The following is a 25152-nucleotide window of genomic DNA, read 5'->3' as shown; positions in this document are numbered from 1 at the left end:
CAGAGAGACGTGACGCTGGGGAGAGAACTCTGAGCCAGCGCAGCCTTTTCAGGGGAAGCCACGGAGAGCCATGGGCTCTGGCGGGGGCCGGGAAAGGGTTAGGAGGGGAGGGGGGCTGTGAGGTCAGGAGAGACACAGGGGAGCCATGGCCTGGGAGGAGGACTGTGGGATTGGGGCCTGGGGAGGAAGTCATGGGGGTGGGCAGGGGAATGGGAGGCCCACAGGGACCCACAGGCGACAGCTCTGGAGGGCAGCAGGGGCGCGTTGGCCTGTGAGATGCAGGAAGGTTGAGGGAGAGATTCTGGGACTCTGAGCCCCTCTGAGCCTCTCTCATACATTTCCCTTTATTCTCACCCCGTTCCTAACCATCAGTGCCCCGCAGTGACTAGTGCACCATCCTCCGTGCCAGCCAGCACACTCCATACGTGTCTTGTTCAGCGCTCTATCTCCAGAACTGCCCCACACCAGGCCCATGGGAGCCCCTAATACATGTTTGTTGATTGAACAGTGAGGGACTCTCTGCACGGTGACTGTGGAAGTGGGTCCTCTTTACCCGCTTAGATACTAAGAAAATTTAACAGACTAGAGGGGACAGAATCTTGCCAACTCTTGGCCCAGTGCCCTTCCCCTACCGTTAGGGCCACAGGTGTTGGAAGGTTATCAAACCTCATGCCCAAAGTCATCAAAGTCCAGGGCAGGACCCCTGGGCACAAAGGCTTTAGATGCAGCCGAGGGGGTGGGTGGGGGTACATGAGGGCAGTGGGTGAGAAGCCTCTGGAGCTGCTCCCTGAGGCCTAGGCTGCTTGTGCCCCAGCCCTGACCTAAGACACAGCTGACCACTCTGGAGGTCACACCTGGACTCCTTCCCTCTGGAATGCCTGCCCAGGGGCCTGGTTCCGGCCAGGAGGAACTCCTACTCCATTGCTCACCTCTATGATGTAATCTCTGCCATCTTTGCTGTGGACAGCCTTGACAGCACAGATGTCCAGGCCACCAAACATCTCCGAGCAGCTGTCCACCCACAGCCTGTACCTGCAGGGACGGACAGACAGTGAGTATGCAGGACAGGGGGCAGGGGCGGGAAGCAGACAGCGAGAGATGCAGAGACAGGGGGAAGGAGAGACCCCGAGAGACACCCACAGAAAAAACAGGCTAGGAGACAGACAGTGACATACACATAAACACATCCATTCAGAGATGGAGAGAGACAGGAAGACATAAGAGACAGAGATGCACGAGAGACACAGAAAGGCAGAGAAACAGACACAGAGAGAAACAGAAGCAGTGGGAGAGACAGAATGGGTAAAAAGAAAGGCAGAGATATAGATGGGCAGTGAGAGACACACAGAGGGAGAGAGTTTAGAGAGGGAGCCAGGCAGGCAGGCGACAAGCAGGATGAGGGGGAGGAGTGAGGGGAGTTGGGGGGGATCTCAGAGACCTGATCTCCTTCCCCTCCCCAGGACTTTGCTGGCCCCCAGTACTGGGGAGCTTGTCCTGCCCCCAGCTGGATCTGTCCTGGACCCCAGCTGCCCCTGAAGTCTTTTTCCCTTGGGAAAACTTCTTGAAGGGCCCCAGAAGTCCCTCCCAGGCCCAGCCTGCGGGGACAAAGGGTGTATTCTCCCCCTGGCCTGAGGCACGCAGGCAGAGGAGCCTGGCAGGCCTCTCCAGCCTGGCCCGGGGGCCTGGCCCTCTGGACCCGCTGCTTTTGTTCCCTTTCCAGCCACTTGATGGCTGCAGGGTCCGTTTGCTTTGCAGGAGAAGATCTCAGTGCTGGACTCTGACCCTGCAACAAGGGGATGGTTGTATCTTCCCGGCCTTGTGCTTGGCTTCCCTCGTGGTGGCTGGATTTGGAGTCACAGGGGACTTTGTGTCAATGTTCTTGCTTTTCTCCCCACTCTCCAGGGTCACATGGGGCACGCCTGCTTGGAGATCTATTTGTGTCTCTGAGCCATAAGGCCTGGAATGAGCTGAAGTGCTCTCAGAGCTGGCTCTCTCATCTCCTCTGCTAAGTTTCCTTGAGGCACTTAGGCTACTGACCATGAATTTGCAGAAGGGAAAGTGGATTCCAGGCCTGAGCAGCCCCACTCCCATAGCAGGCTCCTCCAGGAATGGCCCATGGGGCCTGGGACTGAGCAGAGCCAGGGAGATAATGACCTGCTGGAGACACCTGTGAGCAGCCTGCGAGGCCCGGGGAAAGGCTGGGCTTACGTTCTGGAAAACTGGTGGAGAAAAGGGCCATGACTGCCCCTTGAATGCCCACTGGGGGAAGGCTGTCACTCCCCCAGAGCAGGTGGTGCAGTTGTGCCAGGGACCCCTGAGACTGGAGAGCACAGGTGGGCACCCACCTTGGGGGCAGCACCTGGGACTGGCGGGAAGGGAAGGAGACTGCTATTTCCAGTGCACTCCTGCCACTGAAGATCCCTTTGTCACCAGCCCTCTGGCTTGGGTGCATTACCTCCAGCCTACAGCTGAAGGAGTTCAGAAAGGGTACTTAACCTGTGTAACACAGATCTGAAGGGGGCAGGACCACTCACTTTAGTTCATGCTGTTTCCTCAGCATAGAGCCCTGAACGAGTTCCACAAGGGCAGGACCCGAGTTACATCCCTCCCCTAAGTCTCAGTCCGTGTTGCTGCAGCACGGTGGTCCCACTTCACTCTCTTGGGGCAGAGATGTGACACAGGAGTATCTAATTACAGTGCTGCTGCTTTCTGGGTCTTCGTGATGGGGTCCATGATAGTCATGTGACTTAAGTCAGGCCTATCAGTGAATAAGGCTCAATTCCAGGCTTTGATTGAAATAGTTGGGAAAGACATCTTTCTGCTAGACTTGACGCAGTTAAGATGTAAGCCTGGAGCCACTTTGGATCACTATATGAGTGAGCTGGCCTTCTGGAATGAAGCCAACATGGAAGAAAGCTGAACTGAAGTTGGCAGTGAAAGTGAAAGTCACTCAGTTGTGCCCAACTCTTTGTGACCCCATGGACTGTAGCCCACCAGGCTCCTCTGTCCATGGAATTCTCTAGGCAAGAATACTGGAGTGGGTGGGTAGAATAAGTTCTACAGGCCTACCTGGAGCTGCACCTTGAAGTTTTCATTGCCACAAGCCAGTAAATCCCCTTTGGCTCCAACTAATCCATTTTCTGAAACTGGCAACTGATACAGAGTTCTTAAAGGGAAGGGTGGGGTCTTTTCGTCTGGACCTCTTTAGTGCTTAGCATACATAACATGCAGTAGGTACTCAATACATGTTCACTGAACAGACCTTTCTGACCCTAAAGCCCATGCCTTGCCAGTGTCACTGAAGGCTTGCAAGCAGAGATCACTGGGCACTCAGCAAGGGATGTGTGTGTGCTGCTGGCCTCAAAAGCAGGTGGCTGGACCTTCTTCAGGTGAAGATGGCTCACAGGTGTTGTTTAAAGGGAGGGACTTTCAGCCAGTGTGCCTTTCTACTGCATTCATGATTCACAGGAAATTGACCTCTCCCTCCTCATGCTGAGAGAGGAGTGGACACTGAGAGAGGAGTGGACACTCCAGGTGGGAGCTGTGGTACCCTAACGGGATGCTTCCATACAGCTGTCAAGAGCAGAAGAGACTGGTGAGGACTTCCTGCTCTCTTCCTGCAGCAACTGGCAGGGCCACAAAGACCCCTGGACGAAGTCAAGATGTCAAGGTTTTAGTCTTATCTCTGCCATTGATCAGTTCTGTGACTTGGACAAGCCATGATCCCCCTCTGAACCATCTTTCCCATCTGTAAAATGGCGTTATTGTAAAACATTCCCTGAAGGCTATTATGGGCAATAAAGCGGATCATGCCTAGGAAAGTGCTCTGTGGGTGGTGAGACGCTGGCCAAAGTGCGAGACAGCATTCATGACAGGATCCTTGCTGTATCCCTGTCTACCTCCCCCTGTGGTCGGTACCCTTCCTGAAGCGCCTCCGTTACCTCTTACCTCTCGGTCATGGCCACCTGCTCCAGCATGGCAGAGCCTGTGTTGGCCTTCCAGTTTCCAGAGATGGAGGTTCTCCTGTACCAGAACAAACGACACAGTGAGGGAAGTAGGGATGCTTGTCATTGATCTGCTTTCCTTTTTTGCTTTGGCTGTTTGGTGGCTCTGATTCAAATATCTAGCTTACATTGTTCTAAGTCGCTTCAGTCATGTTGGACTCTTTGCAATCCTATGCACTGTAGCCTGCCAGACTCCTATGTCCCTGGGATTCTACAGGCAAGAATACTAGAGTGGGTTTCCATGCCCTCTCCAAGGGATCTTCCTGACCCAGGGATCGAACCCTTGTCTCTTATGCCTCCTGCATTGGCAGGTGGGTTCCTTACCATGAGCGTCACCTGGGAAGCCCACTATGATGTGCATTCTTAGATACACATCCTGTCTTCAGATTTTTGTGTGTGTGTTTTTATTTCCCTTTATATTGATTGTCTTATTTCTTGGGTCTTATGTATCTTTTCCTAAGCCACGTTTGAAATGTAAAGTTGAATTTAATGAATGCCTACACTATCAGATTAAATCCTTCAAATGATCTCCTGTTTTTTTTAGAAGAACTAGGGTAGTATAGCCCCTCGTGACTCTGGAATCTTTTTTGAGCACTAAAATGTAGGAAAAATAACCAATGGCGAGAAGTGACTGCCTTTTCACGGTGAAGAGCAGGAAGGCCTCTGCCTCTGCCTGCCTCATCACCCTCTCAGTTCCTTTGCTTTTTCTGCTCCAGCAACAACTGACATCCCTTCGGGTGCTCCAAAGCCCATGGATTTTTTCCAGTGTATAGGCCTCCATATACTTTTCCCCTTTGCCTGATAGAGTCTTCATCTCCATCCTTGTCTCCCTAAGTCCTACTCATCTTTCAAGTTTCATCTGAAAATGTGACTTTCTGACATGACACTTCCCCAATAAGAACCCCCTATACTACATTCTACCAATGTTTAGAAAAGCTCCTTTCAGTTGCAATGACCGCTTTAGTGTGCTGACTTCCCTGAGGGCAGGGAGCATGTTTGACTCATCCCTCTGTACCTCTAGTGTCCAAGGGTTCCTGGCAGGTAGTAGGTTCCAGGTAACAACTCACTAGGTAAGGGGTTGTGTTTGCTGAAGAGAAATACAGAAAAAGTATATCCAGTGGCATATCTGGATTCAGCAAAGACTGAATGGCTTTAAGCAAAATGGAAGTGATAATGTGATCTGTTTCATGTCCAAGGAAAGGCATGTGATTGAGCTTCAAGGGTGAACCAGTGCTATCCAATGTCTTTCTAAAAGAGAAAATACAATGTATCTGAGAATAGCAGATGCTGAGAACAGGTGGCCAACAGGAGCCATAATGGTTAAAGTGTCGCATTTAACATTTAAATGGTTAAATGTTGCAGTCACATTGATAAGCTTCAGTTGGTTCAGTTCAGTTCAACTCAATGCAATTAAATTCAATTTGGCAAATAATCATCAGGCCACCCTATGTCTTGACTACAGGACTAATCTGAGTGTGCAGAGATGACCCCCCTCCTCCAGCTGTTTACTACCTTAAAGGGTAGACTAGCCTAAAACCAGAACAGAGGCATGGTAGGGTTAGCAGTACACGTGAGGTGTGAGGCATTCTGGGGAAACAACGTTTTAGATACTTTATGTGACCCCAGAAGGTAGTGACTGAGAGGTACCTGGAGGGATGAGTAGGATAGGGTAGAGTGGGATCTGTATGGTGACAAGGGAAGGTAAGAACTGACTTGAGTCAGGTACGAGTTTGAATCTTGGTTGTAGTGTTTCCTAGTTTAACCATGGACAACATTTCTGAATATTTTCTTATTAGTAAATAGGAACCATTTTAGTACCATGCTTATAGGGCATCATGTGGATTAAAGGAAAGATTCTCATAAATCTCTTAGTACAGTGGGTGCTACTATTATTTTTCAGTAAGTGTAGATGAGAAAAGAAAGCATTCTATGCCAGCAACAGCAGGAGCACAAGCTAGGTTGGTCTTCTTCCAAGAAGATAATGATAGAGAGAGCTGATAGTGAGTGCCTTCTATGTCTGAGACTTGGGTCTAAAAGCTTTATAAACACAGGCTTCAGTCTCACAAAACCTAATGAGATGGACATTATTATTATCATCAGTCCCATTGAATGACAGAAGCCACGAAACCATATCTGAGAAACTCTGTGCTCTTAACCATGACTCTCCATGACAGAGCCGAACACAGGTCTGGGGAAAAAAGTTGATTGGCCCAAATATGATGCAGCCGCTTGAATGAAGGATGGAACGTAGGCTGTGACAATGGAACCTACGTTTATGACACAGGTTTGATGCTGACCCCCTGGTTGAAGAGGGCAGGGGTGAGTGGAAAGGTGCCGACCTAACTACCTTTGGAGATTAGTGGAGACTGGATGCCTAAGAACAGAAGAAGCCATATGTAAGTCCTGCACCGTAGTTGCCAAAGTTGCTCCTCATGGGGCTACAGCCTGACAGTTCTGCAACTGTACACATGTGCTGGGATTGAACAAAGAAGTACGTGGAGGGAGGATGGGGGAAGCCAGGTTTTTTCACTGTTGGGAGTGGAAAGTTACAGATAAGCAACTTGGGAAGGCTAAAGTGAATCATGTTGAAAACCGAGCCCTAGTTGAAAGTCTGACACATCAATAGGAGCTGTTTAGCTTTAGCTATAGACGGATATATACAGAGAGAAATAATTACAGACGTGTGTATACACGGGTTGAGATACACACATTTATTTCCCAGCTCTGTCTGCTGAGAGGACTTAGACACAATGACACTCAGTAGCAACAAGCACAAAGGCCTGAGTGCAGGGCAGGAAGTGGGCCAGAAAGGACGTTGAACGGTCATGGGAGGAGAGGGCGTTCTACACTGAGGTCTGACACGAACCCCTTCCCTCTGACGTGGGCCAATGCAGGGTCCAGGAAACGCCATAACTAATGACAAATTGGAGCTGTCGGGACAGAAAGGCTCAGCATAAAGAATGCGGCAATGAGGTAATCCTCAAGAAGAGAAACTGGGACAAGGTGTCGTCAATGTCAAGTGGAAACGCTAACAATGAGGAGAGGAGGGAAATGATATCATGAGGGATGGTGGAGGCCTCAGGAATGTGTTGGACCATGCACTAGAATGTTCTCCGACTCAGAGGGGTTATGGGTGTGGAGGTGACTTTATCGCCCTGAAGGCATCTGAGAGCAGTGACAGGTCTGGCCTGGCTCATGGGTGGGAGAACAGTTGGCAAGACAGGCCAGAAGTATTCTTTGGCTCCATCCCTTTCCTGGGCATATTTCCTTGCAGGTCAACGGACTGCATTTTCTCCAGTTTTCCAGGCAGTGGCAGAGTGGAGTGGTTGCAACTGAAACTGGGAGGCCTGCAGAGCCTAAAATGACCATCTGGCCACTTACAGAAAAAAGTTGCCAATCTACAGTCTAAGCAATCCAGGTAGAGCAAAAGTAACCCTAGATAATACAGAAATGGAGATGTATGTGATCAATGCAACCTTACTTATGAGACAGGTGGGAGCTAGACTTGGCCTGTGGGCTGTGGTTTGCTGACCCTGACCTAGAGCACAGCTCCACCACACAGAAGCACATAGAGAGATTGTCCAACTGTCCAGAACCATCTGTTGCAGTCTTCAAAGGGGGAACCATGCAATCAGCACTCCATCCAGGCTTGGAGACCAGGCACTTATTGCCTCTCTGGAGTCTCATCATTTCAAGTGGAACCAGCACTTTCCAAAGTAAGACAGAGAGGCCTTGGAGCAGAAAAGACAGAGCTCTCCACGCAGTCAAGAGCTCCCACTCATCCTTGTAACCACAGCTCCAGCATGAGTCATCATCTGCTTGAACCACCCCTGGATTGAATGTGTGATGAATTTTCTGGCATTCGTCCCTTTTCTTTTAGTCACATAACCTCTATCTCCACTGGATAATGACCCTGCCTGTGGTGCATGCTGTCTTGGTGGGACTCTCTATACGGATCGTCTGCCTTCTTCTGATAATCATGTGACCACCGTTGGACTAATCAGCACTGTTTCCGTGGAATTGTAATCTTGCGTTAAGCCCTGAAAATGATTATGGTAGATTCCCTTCCTAATGGGGTGCCATGAAGACTGTCTACTACTTCTGGCTACCCAGATTCCTGGGGCTTCCCTGAATCCCAATGTTTCTGAAATTGGTAATTTGGGGTTAGTTAGTTTTTTTAAGTTTCTGATCATCCATGGGTTTCTAATAAATTCCCTTTAAAAAATTCCACCATATTAGTCAGATGTGGTTTTTACTGCTTGCAGGTGAAGAAATCTGGTGTAATCTCCTACCTGATCTTATTAGTCCCAGGGAAACCCTTTTGCAGCCCATAGCCCCAGAGCCTTCCTTTCATGGTTACAGGTCAGATCATGACACTTCTCTGCTCAGAAAGGAAGAGAAGAAAATCCAAAATCCTCAGCAAGGCACTCAAGGCCATCCTTGATGTGTCCCCAAGTGTCCCTTCCATGTATGTCTCCTGTGACATACATCCCCTATATGCTTGCAAAGAGGCCAACAGTCTTTATTTCTCTGGGGGAAATAGCCTTCATTTAGGTAGACAGATTTTTTGCCCTGGAATAAGCCATGATGGAACAGCAGCCTTCCTGTGTGACAACTAGAGGTGAAGGAAAGTAAAGGAGACAGAAAGGGAAGATAAGATACCCCTGTGGGGTCTCTGCCATGGGGTTTAGTCTCGGTTCCTCTCACACTCTGCTCCTACCCTCCTCCCGGCCGCCCAGCCCCTGCCCCTGCCCAGGGACTCACATGTAGGCCTTGTAGTTGGACCCGATCTTCTGGATGCGGATGTCATACTTGGAGTCGATGAAGGCCTCGGTGGTGGCATAGGTTTTGGCCATAGCCACCATGCTGGTGACGTCCTGGTAGTCGTGCTGGTTTTCTACTTTGATCTGTTGGGAGGATGAGGGGATGAGCACCACATACCCGGTGTTCACTGAGCACATACCCTGTGCTGGGACCCAGGGCTGCATATATAGTGACCGTGAGAAGGTCATCTGCCTGGCAGGGGAGGCAGACACAGGATGCAAGTTGCTCCCCAAAGGCAGCATTCCACCTGGGGAAGTCGAGGGAGTCTTTATAGGAGGGGTGGGCTCTGAACAGGGGTCAGGAGAGGGAATGCGATTCTCACATGGGCTATGACACAGGTACATTCTCTGGAGAGGATGGAGGATGGACAAGCCAGGGGCAGGAGGAGCTGGGGGGAGAGGGGTGGGCCAGTGGTCTACACTGGCCGAGGGGGCAGGAGGGTGGATATACCTGAAGAGGGTCTTCAGGGAATAGACCATGGTGGGCCTCAACAGCTTTGGCAGGGGCTAGAATGCTAGCCTGAAGCTCTGGATAGCCAGTTGAAGAGGAGGAGTTCAAACAAGAAAGGAGCCACATTTGTGTCTCCTGCACTCCTGCAGCAGTGTGGGGAGCCGGGTAGGGGGTGTGATATGGGACAGAGAGAGACCAGTGTAAGTGTGTGTGTGCGTGTGGTGTGCATGGGCAGGTGTGTGCATGTGGGCTGTGCGTGTGAAGTTTGCGGGGGACACGTACAGTGTGCGAGGAATGTGCAGTTCGTGGCATATGTGTGTGGTGTTTGCATGTGTGATGCACATGGTGTGGTGCTTCTGAGTGTGCAGGCAGTGTGGGCATGTATGTGTGTGGAGGGAGTGTGTTGGGAGTGTGCATGCTCTGGACACAGCTAGCTCTGCTAGGCCAGAGGCCTGGGGGAGAAACTCACTCATGCTGTTTACTGGGCTGAGGCCAGGGACACAGGGTGTGCCCTGGGGTCAGCGAGAGGTCTCAGGAGAGCTTCCAGGGCCAAGGGCAGGGGACGAGGCCAAGGCTCTGGGAGGGCGATCTCAAGACACACCATAGCCTGACTCCAGCCCCTGTGGATGGCTGCAGGCCCCCTCCCCTGTCATCCTCACTTGGACAACAGAGGGATTCCTTGGCCAGCAGTGGGCAGAGGCCAGATCCTCGGGGATGGGTGTGTGGAGCTTGTGTTTGGGGTGGTGCTATCCTTCCAGCCTCTTCCAGCCCTTTCCCACCTGCCCTTCAGGCTCAGCAGTGCCTAGACCACTCCATCCCCCCCATAACGATGGCGCCCACATCTGCCCTGACCTCACACTTACAGAACATCTTCTCAGTTCTCTTCTGGGACTCAAAATAAGATTGTGGGGCAGGCAGGGTGGGCATTATTATGACCATTTAACAGATGTGGAAACGGAGATCTCTCTCCTTGTCCAAGGCCAGAGAGCAGCTAAGCACAGAGCTGAGAATGAAACCTAGGACTCCAAAAGCACAGCGTTCTCTGAACCATCCCAGGGTATTTACGAGTGCACATCCGCTCTCCCACCCAACAGGTCGTAAACAGCTTGGTAGACCTCCTCTCCGCTCTCTGTGTGTCCCCGCCCCGGAGACAGCAAGCCTCCTCCCACCAAGGCCGAGACCACTCTTTGTTCTAGGTCCCCTAAGGCTCTGACTGCTTGCTGTTCCCTCCTTCCTCGTAATAGGACCCTTAAGTTTTCTCTGGGGATTTGGCCTCTCAGCTAAAGATGACTTTGTCTCAGTCTCCCTTATCTCGGTAGATGTAGCCAAGTGTCCAAGTCCAGCTAGTGAAAATGTGAGGAGATGTGATGTGAGCAACCTCTGCATGGTGCCTTTAAGATGAAAGAAAACTTCCCCTTCCCTCTCCTCCTTCTACCTGGCTGGGATGTTTACATGACGGTGGGAGCTGGTGCAGCCTTCGTGGGCCACAAGATGGAAGCTGCACGTTGAGCATGACTGGCTAATACGGTGGAAGGAGCTGGATTTCCCACACCATGCTGTCCCTAGTCTGCCCTTGACTGTGTATGCTCAGACTCCTACATGAGAGTGAAGTGAACCTTAATCTTCTTTAAGCCACTGTTATTTTGGTCTTTGTTAAAGCAGCCAAACTCTGTGTTGGCCATGCGTTTTCTAGCTCTTGCTCTTCATTGATTTTTTATCTTTTGAATCAACATGATCACGGATGCACTAATCTCAGGTTGTTCCTGCCTTTCCGTACCTCAGTTACCACTACTCTATCTCAGCATCCTCATCTTCCACTCACTCCCAAACCAACTCTCTTTGGATGCCATTCCCCACCACTCCACACAAAATGACTTGGCAAAGGTCACTTCTGACCTCCTCATTGGTGAATCCAATCGAGTTTCTTTGGGTCCTCTTGCTGCTTTGACACTCCATGGTATAGGAAATCGCTAAACTTCTTGAAATTTAGTTTCACTGTTCTCTTCTGGTTCTCTTCCTTTTTTCCCTGGCAACTTCTTCACAGTCTATATTGCTTCCTCTTCCTTCAACTACCCCTTGGGTGGTCACAGTATTTCATTCTCGGCTAACATTTGGGATCTGGTAAAGAGCGTCAGAGTTACTGAAATTAAAGAACGGGGCTGGGAGCTTGCAGGGACAGCTTGTTTAATTCAGTTTTGTCAGTGGATGGACCTGGAAAGGACCACAGCTACTTCCGCACCTCAGTTTCCTAGTAAGCACAACATACGCCACAGGCTGTCTCGGCGATTTCTAGTTGTCCACAGCATCCATTCTCTTTTTATACAGCTGTGAAATGCCTTAATCTGGGGGTGCATGGCCATCCAGAATAAACATTATACCTCCTCATCTCCCTGGGACCTGTGTGTGCTCATGTCCTCAAGGCTGGGTGATCACGTTTTGATCAATGGGACTTGAGCAGAAGTTGGGTTTGAACTCCCAGGTCTGCCTTAAAAGAGAAGTGTGTGTGTGAGGCGGAAGGGGGAATGCTTCATAGTTCTTTCTTGCCTCATCTGACTGGCTGGAAGGGCACCATCATAGCCTTTGTATCTGAAAGGCAACACCCCAGGAAGGAAGGATGGAAGGAGCCAGTTATGTGAGAGGGAAGGTCCTAGCTTGTTTAAGCCATCTTAGGTTTTTGTTACAGAAGCTAAACTTCATCCTTAAGTAAATGTCTATAGAATGCATCATGTACGCATTCATTTATTCACAGGATAGGCAAAAGAGAGCAAAGAGAGAAAGTATAGATGCAGTGGTTTAATTAATTAATGGTCATCTCAACCTTCCTTTGTGAACCCTTCTCTCCTAGAGTTGGGTGTTTGGGTTGGGCACTCATCCTGTCCTCTCCAGGACTGAACACGTAACCCAGGTTTCTTATACATGGGCTGGTAATTTTATTCTCAAGTTGTGTGCTGTCTGAGCCCCATAAAATCCGACTCCACCCCTGGCTCCATGTCTGTTTCCCCATTAGACACAAGCTTCGTGAGGGCAGACAAGGAGTCTTGTTTCCAGATGTAACCCTGCTGTCTGGAATGCTGTGGATGGCCCAGACACGTCTGCTGGGTTGAGTTGAAGAAGGATGGATAAAGATGTGCTTGTAACTGGGAAGAGTGCAAGGGGATGGAAGGAAAAATATGGGGTCTTGGAAAAAGGCAAAGAAACTGTGTTTCAGGGAAACTTGTTTTATAAAGTAAATTTTTCTGTAAATGCTTGGGCTGGATTCCACACTTAAAAGGTTTACAGCTTCCTAGTGGAGCGCCAGTGGTGCAATCGGTGAACGTGAGTGCAGTAGTTGGAAGAGGCTTACGGCTTCCTTCATGAGCCTTGAGAACCTGGTGAAGTCAGGGGCCTTGCAGAGGGGAGCAGGTGGTCTGTTGGGTGGTGCTGGAGGAGCTGCTGGGCTGGTGCTCAGGGCATAAAGGGAGGTGGCATGAGAAGGTTCTGGGGACGGGCAGCCATGGAACGGCCACAGCCAGGGGAGGGAGTCTTGGCACTCCGATGTATTTACTAGCTGGAAACCCCTCCAACTGTTCACAGAGACAAGCTGAAAACAGGAAGCTCTAAATGAGCTGTGACTCAAGATTACCCATTTGCTGCTCTGGGGACTTGTGCCCAGTGAACTCCTTGACTCTGAAGACTCACATCCTCACCCACCTCCCTACCCACTCTGCGGCCCAGCCCTGTCTCTTGTGCCCTGCTTCCTCTGCCTTGCCCACCTCCCTCCTCCTGGGCCCCATGCTTCCTCTCTCCCAAGTCCACTGCCTTCTCCCTTTCCCTCCTGCTTTTAGTACCGCCTGTCTCCTCTCTGCCCCCTTTCCCTCTGCATCTCCCGCGGTCGCCTGTCCCTTCTCCCACCTTTTTCCATCTCTTCCTCTCCCTCCTTCTCCCCTTCCCCGCTTTGCCCACTCCTCTCAGTGCTGTCTCCATCCCCCTGCCTTCCCATCTCTCCTCCTTGTTTTCCTCGCTGGATCCCTGTGTGGTTTCTCCCACTCTCCTCCTCTCTGGCATTCACCTCCCTCGTGTGAGTGTGTGTGTGCTTGCATGGGCACATACATGTGCAGAGGGAGATAAACTGCAGAGAGGAGCCAAGAGACAATTCCGATTCTCCTCAGTGGGCTTCATCCAGGCCTGGGATGGGAAAGTCACCTTACAGCCTCAGCAGACTGTGGGCTCTTTGCTTGAACACCTCAAGCAATAACAGGGAGCTCACTACGGGGCAAGGCAGCTCATACCATGTCAGGGAACTTGTCCTACCGTGTATTAGACCAAGAGTGCGCGAATGGTTCCAATGACTGATCATACAGGGTAAGAATCGGCTCTTTGACTTGAGTCTGGTTTTCATCCACTGGATGCGAGCCATCCAGGTATGCCCAAGTCACTCTCTTCTTAACCCATCCCAACATGCGAGAAAAATCTCAGGCATGTCCAACTCTTTGTGACCCCATGGACTGTAGCCCACCAGGCTCCTCTGTCCAGGGGATTCTCCAGGCAAGAATTTCAGAGTGGGTTGCCATGCCCTCCTCCAGGGGATCTTCCCAACCCAGGGACTGAACCCGCATCTCTTATGTCTCCTGCATTGGCAGGTGGATTCTTTACCACTAGCACCACCAAATTAATCACATAAACCAATGCCTTATGTATACCCTTCTTATGGTTTCCATTTCTTTGGACAACCCCGTGAACACTCTGTCTCAGCTAGTGCTGTAGTAAGAAGACAAAGATGCCACCTCCCAGAGCGAGCTGTGACAGACACCACTATGGCCAAGAACTGATAGTTTCACCCACGTTGACATAATAAGGTTGGGCTGTCAGAGATTAGAGACTGTGAGACGGTGATTTCTTAGGAAAAGGTTATGTCTGCCTACCACTCTCTGCTGTGCTCTGTCCAGTAGGGACTTCAGTGGGTCACCCACCAAGACTGATAGTCTCTGGTGCTGAATCCTTCCCAGGCTATCCGCAGGTGAGCATCCTGCTTTTGGTTTATCCAGGCTAAGGATGTGAACGCTTCCCATGGACCACAGGTGGGCGGTGTGGAGGGAGCAGGGCTGATGGAGAGATGCTGCCTTTCCACCACCACTGCCCTGGTCCACGCCACCACCATCTTGCACTGGACTGCTGCACTCGTCTCATTTAGAATTCCTCTTGCCTGAGCCAAAACCTCAGACTGATTTCCTCAGAATCTCTGGGCATGGGCCAAGGCATCAGTATTTTTGTAAGCTCCCCAGGAAAATGTGTGCAGCCCAGGTAAAAAAGCTTTTAACGATCTGGTTCCTGGTCATCTCTTTCTTTTGCACTTGGCCCGACTTGTCCCTGCCTTGCTGCTTTTGCATTTGCTATTCTCTCTGCTTGAAATCATTTTCCTGGGCACCTTCCCATGGCTGTTTTTTTCAGAGGCTTTTCCAGCTACTTGATATCAAGTAGCTACTCCTTCCTGCCACTCTGAGAAGTCTCTACTGAAATATTACTATTTTTTTTCTTATCATCTTTGACTAGCTGAAATGACTTATTTGCTAATGTGATTATTGTCTCTCTCCTCCATTAAAATGTAAGCCAAATACTGAATAAAACCAGAGCCTCCTGTGTCTTTCTAAGGAGACTATACAACAAAATGTTGAAGAATGCAAGCTCAAAGCCCAGCTCCCTCACTTGTTAGCTGTGTGACCTTGGGGAAGGTACTTAGCTTCTCTGTGTCTTACTTTATTAGCAAAATGTGGGTAACTTGTTAATCTCCGATGTGGATGACTTGATTGCTGTTCAGCATCAAATGAGATACATGTAAATGGTTTAGAAGAACTCTTCATTCATTACAGGCTTTCAACAAATGTTAACTATTATTATCATTCCTTTTTATACCTTGAAACCCACCATAGTGTTTGGCACACAGCAGATGGCTCAATATTTGCTGAAAGAATGAATGAAGAGGCCAGTCATGGGAAGAGCTGGGTGAAGATAATCCAGGCAAAGGAGAAAGGTGGTATAGTGGCCCTGGGGTTGATGCTGCCTGAGAGAAGAGACTCACAAGTATCAGCAGAAAACAGAGCCTTGAAGTTTCTTTGTGGAAGCTGAGGGCTAAGAGGGATTCATGGCTGGAAGAAGGGCAATCCCACTCGCCCTCAGCGGTGAACGCTGGGAATGGGGCCAAGATCCTTCTTAGAAGATGGTTCAGAATCAACATGGATAGAAATACACATGAGCCATTCAAGCCCATTGCCCTATTTCAATAGCCTAGAAAATGTTTCAGGCGAGTTTGACCAGCAGCTCACCCCAGCCAAATCCATCTCCATCAGGTTTCTGTCGAAGGCCCAGTTTGGAGCAGGCTCCATCTGCTGTGATGACCGGGGCAAGCTTGTTTTTTTCAACGATAACTAACTATATGAGGCAATTTACTGAACTGGCTGATTTATTTATGAATAAGCTAAAAGCTAAGCAGGGGGATCTACCAAAAATAATAACTGTAGCTTCAGAACACTTGCTCTGTAGTCTCTCTTTCCGGCAATAATTAGCTGGTTGAGCCAGCTGGATATTCAGGCCACTCCTAGTTCGAGATAATAAAACCATATCCCTGGCACACAAGCGCATGCTTGTTTTTCTGTTTTTTATAACAGGAAGGCGCGCTTCCAGCTCATACCAAAGTGGTCTACGCTCATTAAGAAGCTAGTCAGATGGAGTGAGAGAGATGAGCTAAATATCTGTTTTCCCTCCCAGTAAATATTTCCCAGCCTTGTAGCTCCTTGACTCTCAAGGGTAGGTTCCATGCATACATCATTAAGCCACGCTCACAGAATTTAGCTCAAAATCATTCCTGAGTTCAGCACCAAAAGCTTAAAAGAGTTAAATGGGAGTTACAAAGAACCTAATGCACGAGTCCCCACTTTCTGGATGTATGATGCCCATCTAAGGAATGATTTCACGGCACGCCAAGGACAAAAGAAGTGCCAACTGTTTATGTCCTACCAGCTTAGTCACTGAAATAAACAACGTACATAATATTATTTTGTTCATAAATAACTACAATCACTTACAAACGAGCCGTGCGTGCTTGCTGGGCACTGCTTACATTTCCGGACCTTAGAATCAGAGCAGACGCTTCACCCCCACTTCCTGTTCCATGCCGATTCTCATACAGTACTTGCCTTTTAGCACAACCACCACCAAAACCCCAGTTTTGCAAAAATGTGATGTCACTGAAAGAAATACGCTGTGATCTAATGTTGAAACTGTGAACCACCTCGGCTAGTAATTTGCATGGTGATTGACTGATGCCGAGAACTGCTGTGTGTCCCCCTGAAAATTTAAAATACACTCTGCTCCCCTAGGGCCTTGGGTGCAGTTTGGGAACTGTGGGCCTAATGTTATTACTTCAGGCACCCTCCCCCAGCAGTGAATAACGCAAGCCTCTGGTGCAACGTCCCTGGAGAAGAGCCTGTCTGCTCCTCCTGTGAAACGTGGGTTTGAGAAACCTGCGGGGGTGGGATAGCCAATAAACCGGTCTGTACTTTAAACCAGTCCCCAGCTTAGGAAAGTTACAAGGATACTGTGCTTTTTAAATGACATAAATTCTATTCTGGATTGATTCATCAAGACCAGTCTCTTAGCTTAAATGTGGGCTAGTTAATGAGAGTAAGCAATTTGGACTAGTCCTTAAACCTATCTGAAATAAAATGCTGTTTAACTACTATATTAAATGGAGAATCAAGGAACAGTCCCTGTCATTGAGGAGTTCATAGTCCATGGGAAAGACCGGTGACCAGACAATTCAATAGAGGGTGACAGATGCTGCGACACAGGGACCCTGATGCACCCTGCGGTGGGAGCCAGGGCAGGTTTCCCAGATGAGGTGACGGATTCTACTCCGACTTTCTTCGTTGTGATTATGGAAAAGAGGATGACTTGAAACCCAAGGCTTCTCTTCTCTTTTAAATCTCAGAGTAACAGTTCGAAGTGGGTGTTGGCATGGGGCTGTAAATATTCTCATTATTTTTACATGTATTTTTTCAAGATACCTATTTCTCCTTGAGGACTAACTATGCCAGGAACTGTGCTACACAGTTTATCTCCAGCATCTCATTTACTCTTCACAAACAACCCTAGGGGAATCCAGCCATGGTGTACCCTCATGAGCCGTGTCTCTGTAAACGACTATAAAACTGGAAAAAAAAATAACTAGGCAACTGTGTTAAGGCAGTGGGAACAGGCCGTGCAAGGCTGATGCCTGAGATGAGGGGCATCGGGAGGTGGGCCCCCCATGTGCCCAGCCCCTTTCCTCGTCTCCTCTCAGACTCTCTGCATGTGTCCGCAATGCTCCCACACACGGGTCCCCTGGCACTTCTTCAACCACCCCAGCTCTTTCCTGCCTTTGGGCTTTTGCATATGTGCTTCTCTCTGGAAGGGTCTTCACTCTTGCTTTTGCAAGGCTGGCTCATTCTCTTTCCTCAAGTCTGTGCTCACGGGCCACCACCTCAGAAGTTTCTCCAACAGCTCTACCATGTTTTTCTCTCTTAACAACCTGTTGTTCTTCTGCCTGTACTGAATAAAGTTTATAAGTGTATTTGTTTGCTGATTTATACCAAATCTGCCTCTCCCACTAGCCCATGATTCCTACACCCCATGCTAGGACAGCACCTGGCATGCTACAGGTGCTCAACAGAGAGCTGCTGAATGAAGGAAGGAAGGAATGGTATATCAGATTGGCCCTACCTCTTCCCATGGGAGGTGGGGGAAATGTGGAGACAGAGAATTCCTCCTCCCCTTTTATAAGAGTCACTGAAGCTCAGAGACCACAGAGATCAAATCTGAGACCTCTTCTTGGAAGATGCAGGACTTGCAGACAACATGACCACTCGGTCAAGCCTCCCTTTAACCTCCCACTTCACCAGTGAGACTCAGAGAAGCAAAGGACTTGTCCAAGGTGCCCCAGCTAGTAAGTGGAGGGATGGAGACTCGAAACTAGTCTGCTGAGATCAGAACCCCATGATCTGTTCACGACACCGCCCTGCTTTGAAAGCAAAGGATGGAGGCAACACTTTTCCTTCCCAGCCCCACCCCAGATCCTCACTTGGATCTTTTGCAAACTCTCCTGACAGATAGACTTGAGCTGGCAAAGGGTAGCCCCTGGGAGTACAATGGGGCAGGTGCCCAGTCTCTTCCTGGAAGGTCTTGGGGAGGACAAACTCTGCCAGCCAAACTCCACAGCCGAGGTGTCCCCAGCTGGAATTGTAGCCCAGATGACTCAACCCCAGGGCCTCTTGGACAGGGTAGCCTGTGCCAGGGATCCTGGCATGGCTGAGGCTCAGAGTTGACTCACTGGGCAGGCTGCCACCACCTGAATCACCCCTCTACCTCTGGGTGGAAAGAAGAGGCTGGGGGCTGAGGGGGTCACTGGGCAGGGACTGATTGACTCATCTGGTGAATAAACAATAATAATGGCTGTAACAAGAATAACGATGGACCATGATGGCTACTCTTAATGTGCTACTTTAACAGCTGGGTATTAATTCACATAGCCTTTATGACAATCCTATATAGTAAGTACTGTGACTTCCCCATTTCATACCTGAAAAGACTGTGGCCTAGCAAGGTTATATAATTGGCTGCAGAACCTAGAGCTGGCATATGGAAATGCTGAGATTCCAGCTAAAGTTTGTCTGGCTCCCAAATCCAGCCATTCATTTGATAAATATTGAGCCCCGACTGTAAGCCAGGCACTGTTGTGGGCACCAGGGAATGCACTGATGGGGCTGGATGAGGAGTTAGGAAACAAACATATATGCGACTTTTGAGGTAGGGGAGATGTCTTGCCCAACAAGCCTACCCCACACTCCTAGGGCGGCCCACACCTGATACGGCCCACACGTGATGACGGACTGGGGCAGGGGTTCAATGGCACAGCCCCTTGCCATGATTTGGGATGATTCTGAAGGGCCACCTCAGCCCTGGAACTCCTTACGGAGTCAGCTGAGGTCCCTACTGTAACTGCACTGCAGTTCAACTTCTCCCCCGCCTAATCCTGCTTCCCTCACTTCCCAAGGCAGTGCTTTCAAGCTCAGAACCCAATGTGCATCTTGAAGCAAGCTGCCATCTCAGGATCTACTCAAAACTTATTCCCCATGTCCTCAATCCTAACAGAACTCCAGTTCTGTTTAGGTGTCTACCCACCTCCACCTGACCGTGGGCTTCAGGGGGAACTGAAGTTATTCCCCACACAAGAGGTGAATCCAGACTATGTTCAGTCAACCAGAACATGGCACTCTTGTCTCAATGGCCCAGGGCAGGACTCATGAATAGATCAGCTCAGTGAGACGGAAGAGAACATCCCAGAATGCCACTAGCAGCAGGGGTAAGACCGAGGAAGCTGCCCAACATTGAAGCTGGGACTGGGGCCAGCCGGCAGAGACAGAATGCGCCCAGGACCTCAGTGACACTGAGACACTAATCCTTGGGCTTTCAGAGGGTTTAAGCCAGTTTGGGGTGGAATTTTCCGTTTCTTGCAGGGTCGATGCGTTTACTGGCTACTGGCTGTCTAAGCCTGCTTGGCTGGCCATGAGGCTGTCTGCGGGAAGGTGTTCTCGCTAAGGCTGTTGTTGCAGACAGCCTTTTTCCCTGGGCCCTGCGGGCTCTAGGTCCTTGTCCTCAGCAGCAGGGCACCTTTAGGTTGGAGGAAAGCTATTAGGGGAGTCTCCTATTTCCAAACTCCTGTAGTTTCTTTCTACACGGAGGGAGCGACATTGCTGGCCTGTCTGCCCCCGCCGCTCACTCCTCCTCCTCAGAAGTGACAGATTCAGATCAGAGGGTCTGAAAGAAAAATGGGGCAAACGAAGAAGACTCACTCATTCTCCTCTCCTTTGTCTTTGGGAGCCGTCTTCCCACAAACAGCACTAGTCCGCTCCGCTTCTCAGATTGTAAGTTTTCTGAGTCAAGCCCAACACAGGGAAGCCTGAGGCAGCCCAGCAATGTGTGCATCTGATGGACAAGTCTGTCTAATTCTGGAAACCCATTTGCCTGCACAACTAAGCCACGTTTTTTAACATCTTTATTCGAACAAATGCATTTGATTTTTCAAACTCCTTACTCTTACTATACCACAACACCTCCCACAGTGCCTGCAACATGACTGACTGGTTGGAAAAGGGTATTCTAGCAGTAAAGTCAGGCATGAGGCTGGTTGAGGACCTTTCATGCTTCTTCCAATCCAGACCCAGGGGTGCTATTATCTGACAAAGTGCCCCAGTTGTGTTGAAGAGTCAACTTTTTTGTCCCTTAACACTTAATTTGAAAAGGCATTCATCAGTGGTTCCTCATAAGAGACCTTCCACAATGAATAGCAAAATAATGCCATTACTCGTGGTTTTATCAAAGTTGCCAGAATCTTCCCTTGACCCAACTGGAACCTCTCTCCTGCCTTTTCCCCCCCTTCCTTGTGTGATCTTTGTGGGCTGAAGAGAGGGCAGCAGGCTCCTTGCAGGGCTCATTAACATCTGCCTTTTCCTTGCCTGAAGCCATCCATAGTAAGCCTTCTCTTGGGGTTTGAGAATGTGACCTTCAGGCAAGGCACCGCATTGGTTGGCTTGGAGAGGCATGACTCACCATGACATGATCACCCCTCTGTGCGACGGGGCCTGACAGTGAGCCCGTCTCCCCTAGGTCCCTGTCTAGCACTCTGCTTTGTCTGGGCTTTCACAAGGGAGTGTCTCGACCCTGGACTTGACCGGCTTTGCCTCCCTGTCAGCACTTCTTGGCTAAGCTGCTCCACCCCACTCTCTTTTCTGCCCAACAGGAGAATAAAGGGAGCCTCAGAGCCTCCCAGGCAGGATCAGATTCCAGATCTGTGTAATGAAAACACACCAAGCCAAGCAAACAAAGCAGATGCTCCCTCAGCCAGGCTTATTATTTCAACCTCTCTGTGGACGTCTCACTGCTTCAGGCCATGTCTGCCTGCCAGTCGCCCAGGGTCCCGCCTCCCCATCCAGGCCAGCAGCCTGGGCTTTCATGGCAGAGGCACATGACCAACCAAACCAAAGAAAAGACCACTGAGAGCCAAGAGGCCTGGACTCCAGTTCCAGCAAGTTGCCTTCCTTCTCTGAACTCCTGGCTTCAAAATTAACCATGCTAGCTTAGGAGATAAAAGTCAATTGAGGGCAGCATTCTCCACAATAGCCAAGATATGGAAACAGCTTAAGTGGTGTCTGTCAGTGTATGAATGGATAAAGAAAATTTGGGGATATATGTGTGTGTATATTATACACGTACGTACATATGCATGGTATGCTGCTAAGTCACTTCAGTCGTGTCCGACTCTGTGTGACCCCATAGATGGCAGCCCACCAGGCTCCCCCGTCCCTGGGATTCTCCAGGCAAAAACACTGGAGTGGGTTGCCATTTCCTTGTCCAATGCAGGAAAGTGAAAAGTGAAAGTGAAGTTGCTCAGTCGTTCCCAACTCTTAGTGACCCCATGGGCTGCAGCCTACCAGGCTCCTCCGTCCATGGGATTTTCCAGGCAAGAGTACTGGAGTGGGGTGCCATTGCCTTCTCCATATATATGTATATGCTGCTGCTAAGTCGCTTCAGTCGTGTCCGACTCTGTGCGACCCCATAGACTGCAGCCCACTAGGCTCCTCCGTCCATGGGATTTTCCAGGCAAGAGTACTGGAGTGGGGTGCCATTGCCTTCTCCAGTATATGTATATACATATACATATACATAAACATAAACATATATATACACACACACACATATACATATATATGTAATTGAGCCACATGAAAGAAGGATACCCTGCCATTTGTGACAACATGGATGGACATTGAGGGCATTATGCTAATGAGACAAATCAGGCAGAGAAAGACAAATACTATATGATCTCATTTATATGTGGATCTAAGAAAGCCAATCTCAGAGAAACAGACTATAGAATGGTCCTTACCGGGGCTGGGGGTAGGAGAAATTGGGGAAATACTGTTGAAGGGTATAAGTAGACAACTAGAAGATGAAGGAACTCTGGAGGTCTGGTGCATGGTAGAGTGACTACAGTCAACAGTACTGTATTCTATATTTCAAAGTCGCTAGGAGCAGGTGGTAAAGTTTTTATTACCACAAAAACAGAAATGATAACTATGTGATGGGAAAAAGGAAGGTTTTAGCTATGCTGTGATGGTAAGCATACTGCAATACATGAGTGTATCAAGTCAACATGTACACCTTAAACTTACACAATGTTATGTGTCAATTATATGCTAATTTTTAAAATGTAAATTGAGGTTAAGAGTGAGATCTCTGAAGCCAGACCTCCTGGCTTTGAACTCTGGCTCACCAAATGTCAAATATCAAAAACCTCTCTCTTCCAGCTCCCTCAGCTGTAAAGTGGTTATCAGTACCTGACTCAGATGCCCTCTAGGTAAGGGGAAGAAACGAATCTGTGTCCAGTCCTCAGGCAGTGCTGGCTCGTAGCATGCCCTCAACAATTCCTCATCACTCTGCTCACTTCTAAGATGCTCAGTCTGTAAGGGGAGTCAGGCGTGCAGCTGAAAGTGCACTAGAGTTGCCAGTGGAGCAGCGGAATTCTGCACAGGCACAGTACAGGCACATAGTTGGGGTCAGGCCCACTTAGGGCTCGGGGAGAAGTTCAGGGAACTCTTGAACTTGAGCTGAATCTAGCGTTGATGAGGCTGACATGGTGCGGGTGGTCGTGGAAGATAAAAGAGGGAGGGAAAGGCAGAAGACAGTAAAACTGGCTGCATGTTTGGGGACTGGAGAGGGAGTGGGTGTGACGAGCCCTGGGTGTGAGGGGAGAGAGGACCCTAGAGGGTTTAGTAGGTCCTGGGGGATCTTGGAGCCTTTATTCATGGATAACATGGAGCCACTGCTGGGTTTTAAGCAGAGGAGGGATGTAACAGTTCTGGGTTTTAAGACCCAAGGTCAGCAGACGTTGGAAAATGGATAGGAGGGACCATCCAGGGGGCCTGGTGAACTTTAAGCAGTGATTGCTGCAGCTGAAGCCAGAAGTGGTACAGAACTGACCTGAGATAGAAGGAAGAGAAAGGCAGGGAATGTGTGCGGTGGATGTGGGAGTCATGGGGGCCAAGCAAGAGAACCACCATGGCTCTGTGTGCAGAGTGCTGACCACATGGTGGCCATTGCTGGGCACTTCTACACTGGCAATGGCCGTGCTGCAGTGAGGAGGGTGGAATAGCTTCAAGGTCACACAGCTGGTGAGCAGAGAAGGATGCCTATCCACAGTCTGGATTCAGAGCTCCTGGCTGTGACTACTGCACATGACTGCCTCTCTATGGGAATGACTTTTATCCAGCTCCTTCCATGTGCCTGCAATGCGAGAGATCTGGGTTCCATGCCTGGGTTGGGAAGATCCCCTGGAGAAGGGCATGGCAGCTCACTCCGGTATTCTTGCCTGGAGAATCCCATGGAGAGAGGAGCCTGGAGGGCTACAGACCATGGAGTCGCAAACAGTCGGACACGAGTGAGCGACTAACACTTTCACTTTCCTATGCGCCAGGCCTTGCCCTAAGTCACCTGCCCAAGGTCACCCAGCTACAAATTGGCAGAGTTGTGATTCGAACTTAGATTTCTTATCACTATATTGAAATATCTCGGGTGTCACTCTGATTCAGGTGAGACCACAGGAGTGGATGCAAGTGGATGTGATTGTCGAAGGCATTGCTGTCCTGAGAGCACATGTGTAAATTCTAAATTTTCCAGTAGCCACATTAAACAAGGTAAAGGTAAAAAAGAAAGAATTAAGGACATGTTTTGTTTAACTCAATGTCTAAAAATATTTATCATTTCCATGTGTAACCTCATTATAAAAATTATGAATGCTTGTGCTTAACTATAAGGACCTTTATGGACAAGGTATCCAGACATTTTGTAAAGTCAACATATACAAATAGAATTCAAGCTATTTCCTTTACTTTTGTGGCCCTGGTGGCTTATACTTTCTGGGTGTAGAGGCCTCTCTCCCAGTTGTCTGTGGAGTGGTTTTAATATGGGCAATGCTGAAGAAGGGTTAGGTATATCAATGCCATACCTAATCTTGCTGATCTTTAATGGGCAATTCTGCAGCCCATTAAACATGGTATTTAACCCCTCTCTCCACACTCTGCCCTTTTAGGGAGGGTTTGCAAATCTGCTGACTTTCCTGAAGGACTTGGGTGTTGTCTATCTCCAGCCAGACAGTGGAGGAGGACGCTGAGTGCAGGGATTCTGCCAGGGGATGGTTAGACTCCTTGTCCGTTTGGCTCCCTTGGGACACATTGAGATATTAAAGGCCACTATAAACATTTTTCAAAAAACAAAAGAGACATTTCTTTTGTGTGGGTTGGGAGGTAACTCCCTGGCAAGGGGTATTACTCACTTCACCAAAGTTAAAGAAGTAAGAGCACTGTGCTGAGGTTTGGAAAAGCTGAGATGTTTTTCTTCTAAGTCAAACACTTAGTTTTCCTGTTGGGGCTGGATCTGTGCAGGCTTCTCTCCCAGGAGGATGTGCCTTGAATTAGGGAAGCGGGTGTTAACAGGGTGGTGGGGGAAAGCCTTGGTGGAAGGAGAGAGGGCAGAGTGCTAAGAAGTTCTGTCCTGGGTATACTGCCTGCAATAACTCTACATTTATTCAACAAGCAACTCAGAACCTCAATGTGTGAAGGGGTCTGAGAGGGCATCTGGTCAACCCTCTCATTTTGCAGATGAGGCAGTTGACATACAGGGAGGGGCAGATGACTTGCCCACAGTTGCTCACAAATCAAGGACTGAGACTGCCAACTCCTCTCCACCAGTGCACCACAGTGAGGTGTGCCTGGCATTGGCTGTCCAAGGGATGACCTATGTGTTGGTC

General features: G+C 49.3%; 1 protein-coding gene across 3 annotated transcripts in view; it reads right to left on the bottom strand.

Annotated features, from left to right (window-relative positions):
* Window positions 1-25152, bottom strand: part of SYN3 (synapsin III) — a 487071-nt gene that overhangs the window by 14607 nt on the left and 447312 nt on the right. For all 3 annotated transcript variants that reach the window (XM_010853361.1, XM_010853363.1, XM_010853360.1), the window contains 3 exons: window positions 8769-8911; window positions 3949-4023; window positions 930-1032 (listed from right to left, as the gene is read on the bottom strand). In XM_010853361.1, coding sequence (XP_010851663.1) covers window positions 930-1032; window positions 3949-4023; window positions 8769-8911 — 321 coding nt within the window. The remainder of the gene's footprint in view (window positions 1-929; window positions 1033-3948; window positions 4024-8768; window positions 8912-25152) is intronic.

The sequence above is a fragment of the Bison bison genome, unplaced genomic scaffold, assembly GCF_000754665.1.
Source record: "Bison bison bison isolate TAMUID 2011002044 unplaced genomic scaffold, Bison_UMD1.0 scf7180017864327, whole genome shotgun sequence".
NCBI classification, from domain to species: domain Eukaryota; kingdom Metazoa; phylum Chordata; class Mammalia; order Artiodactyla; family Bovidae; genus Bison; species Bison bison.
The sequence above is the reverse complement of the archived record's forward strand: the minus strand, read 5'-3'. Positions and strand labels throughout refer to the sequence as shown.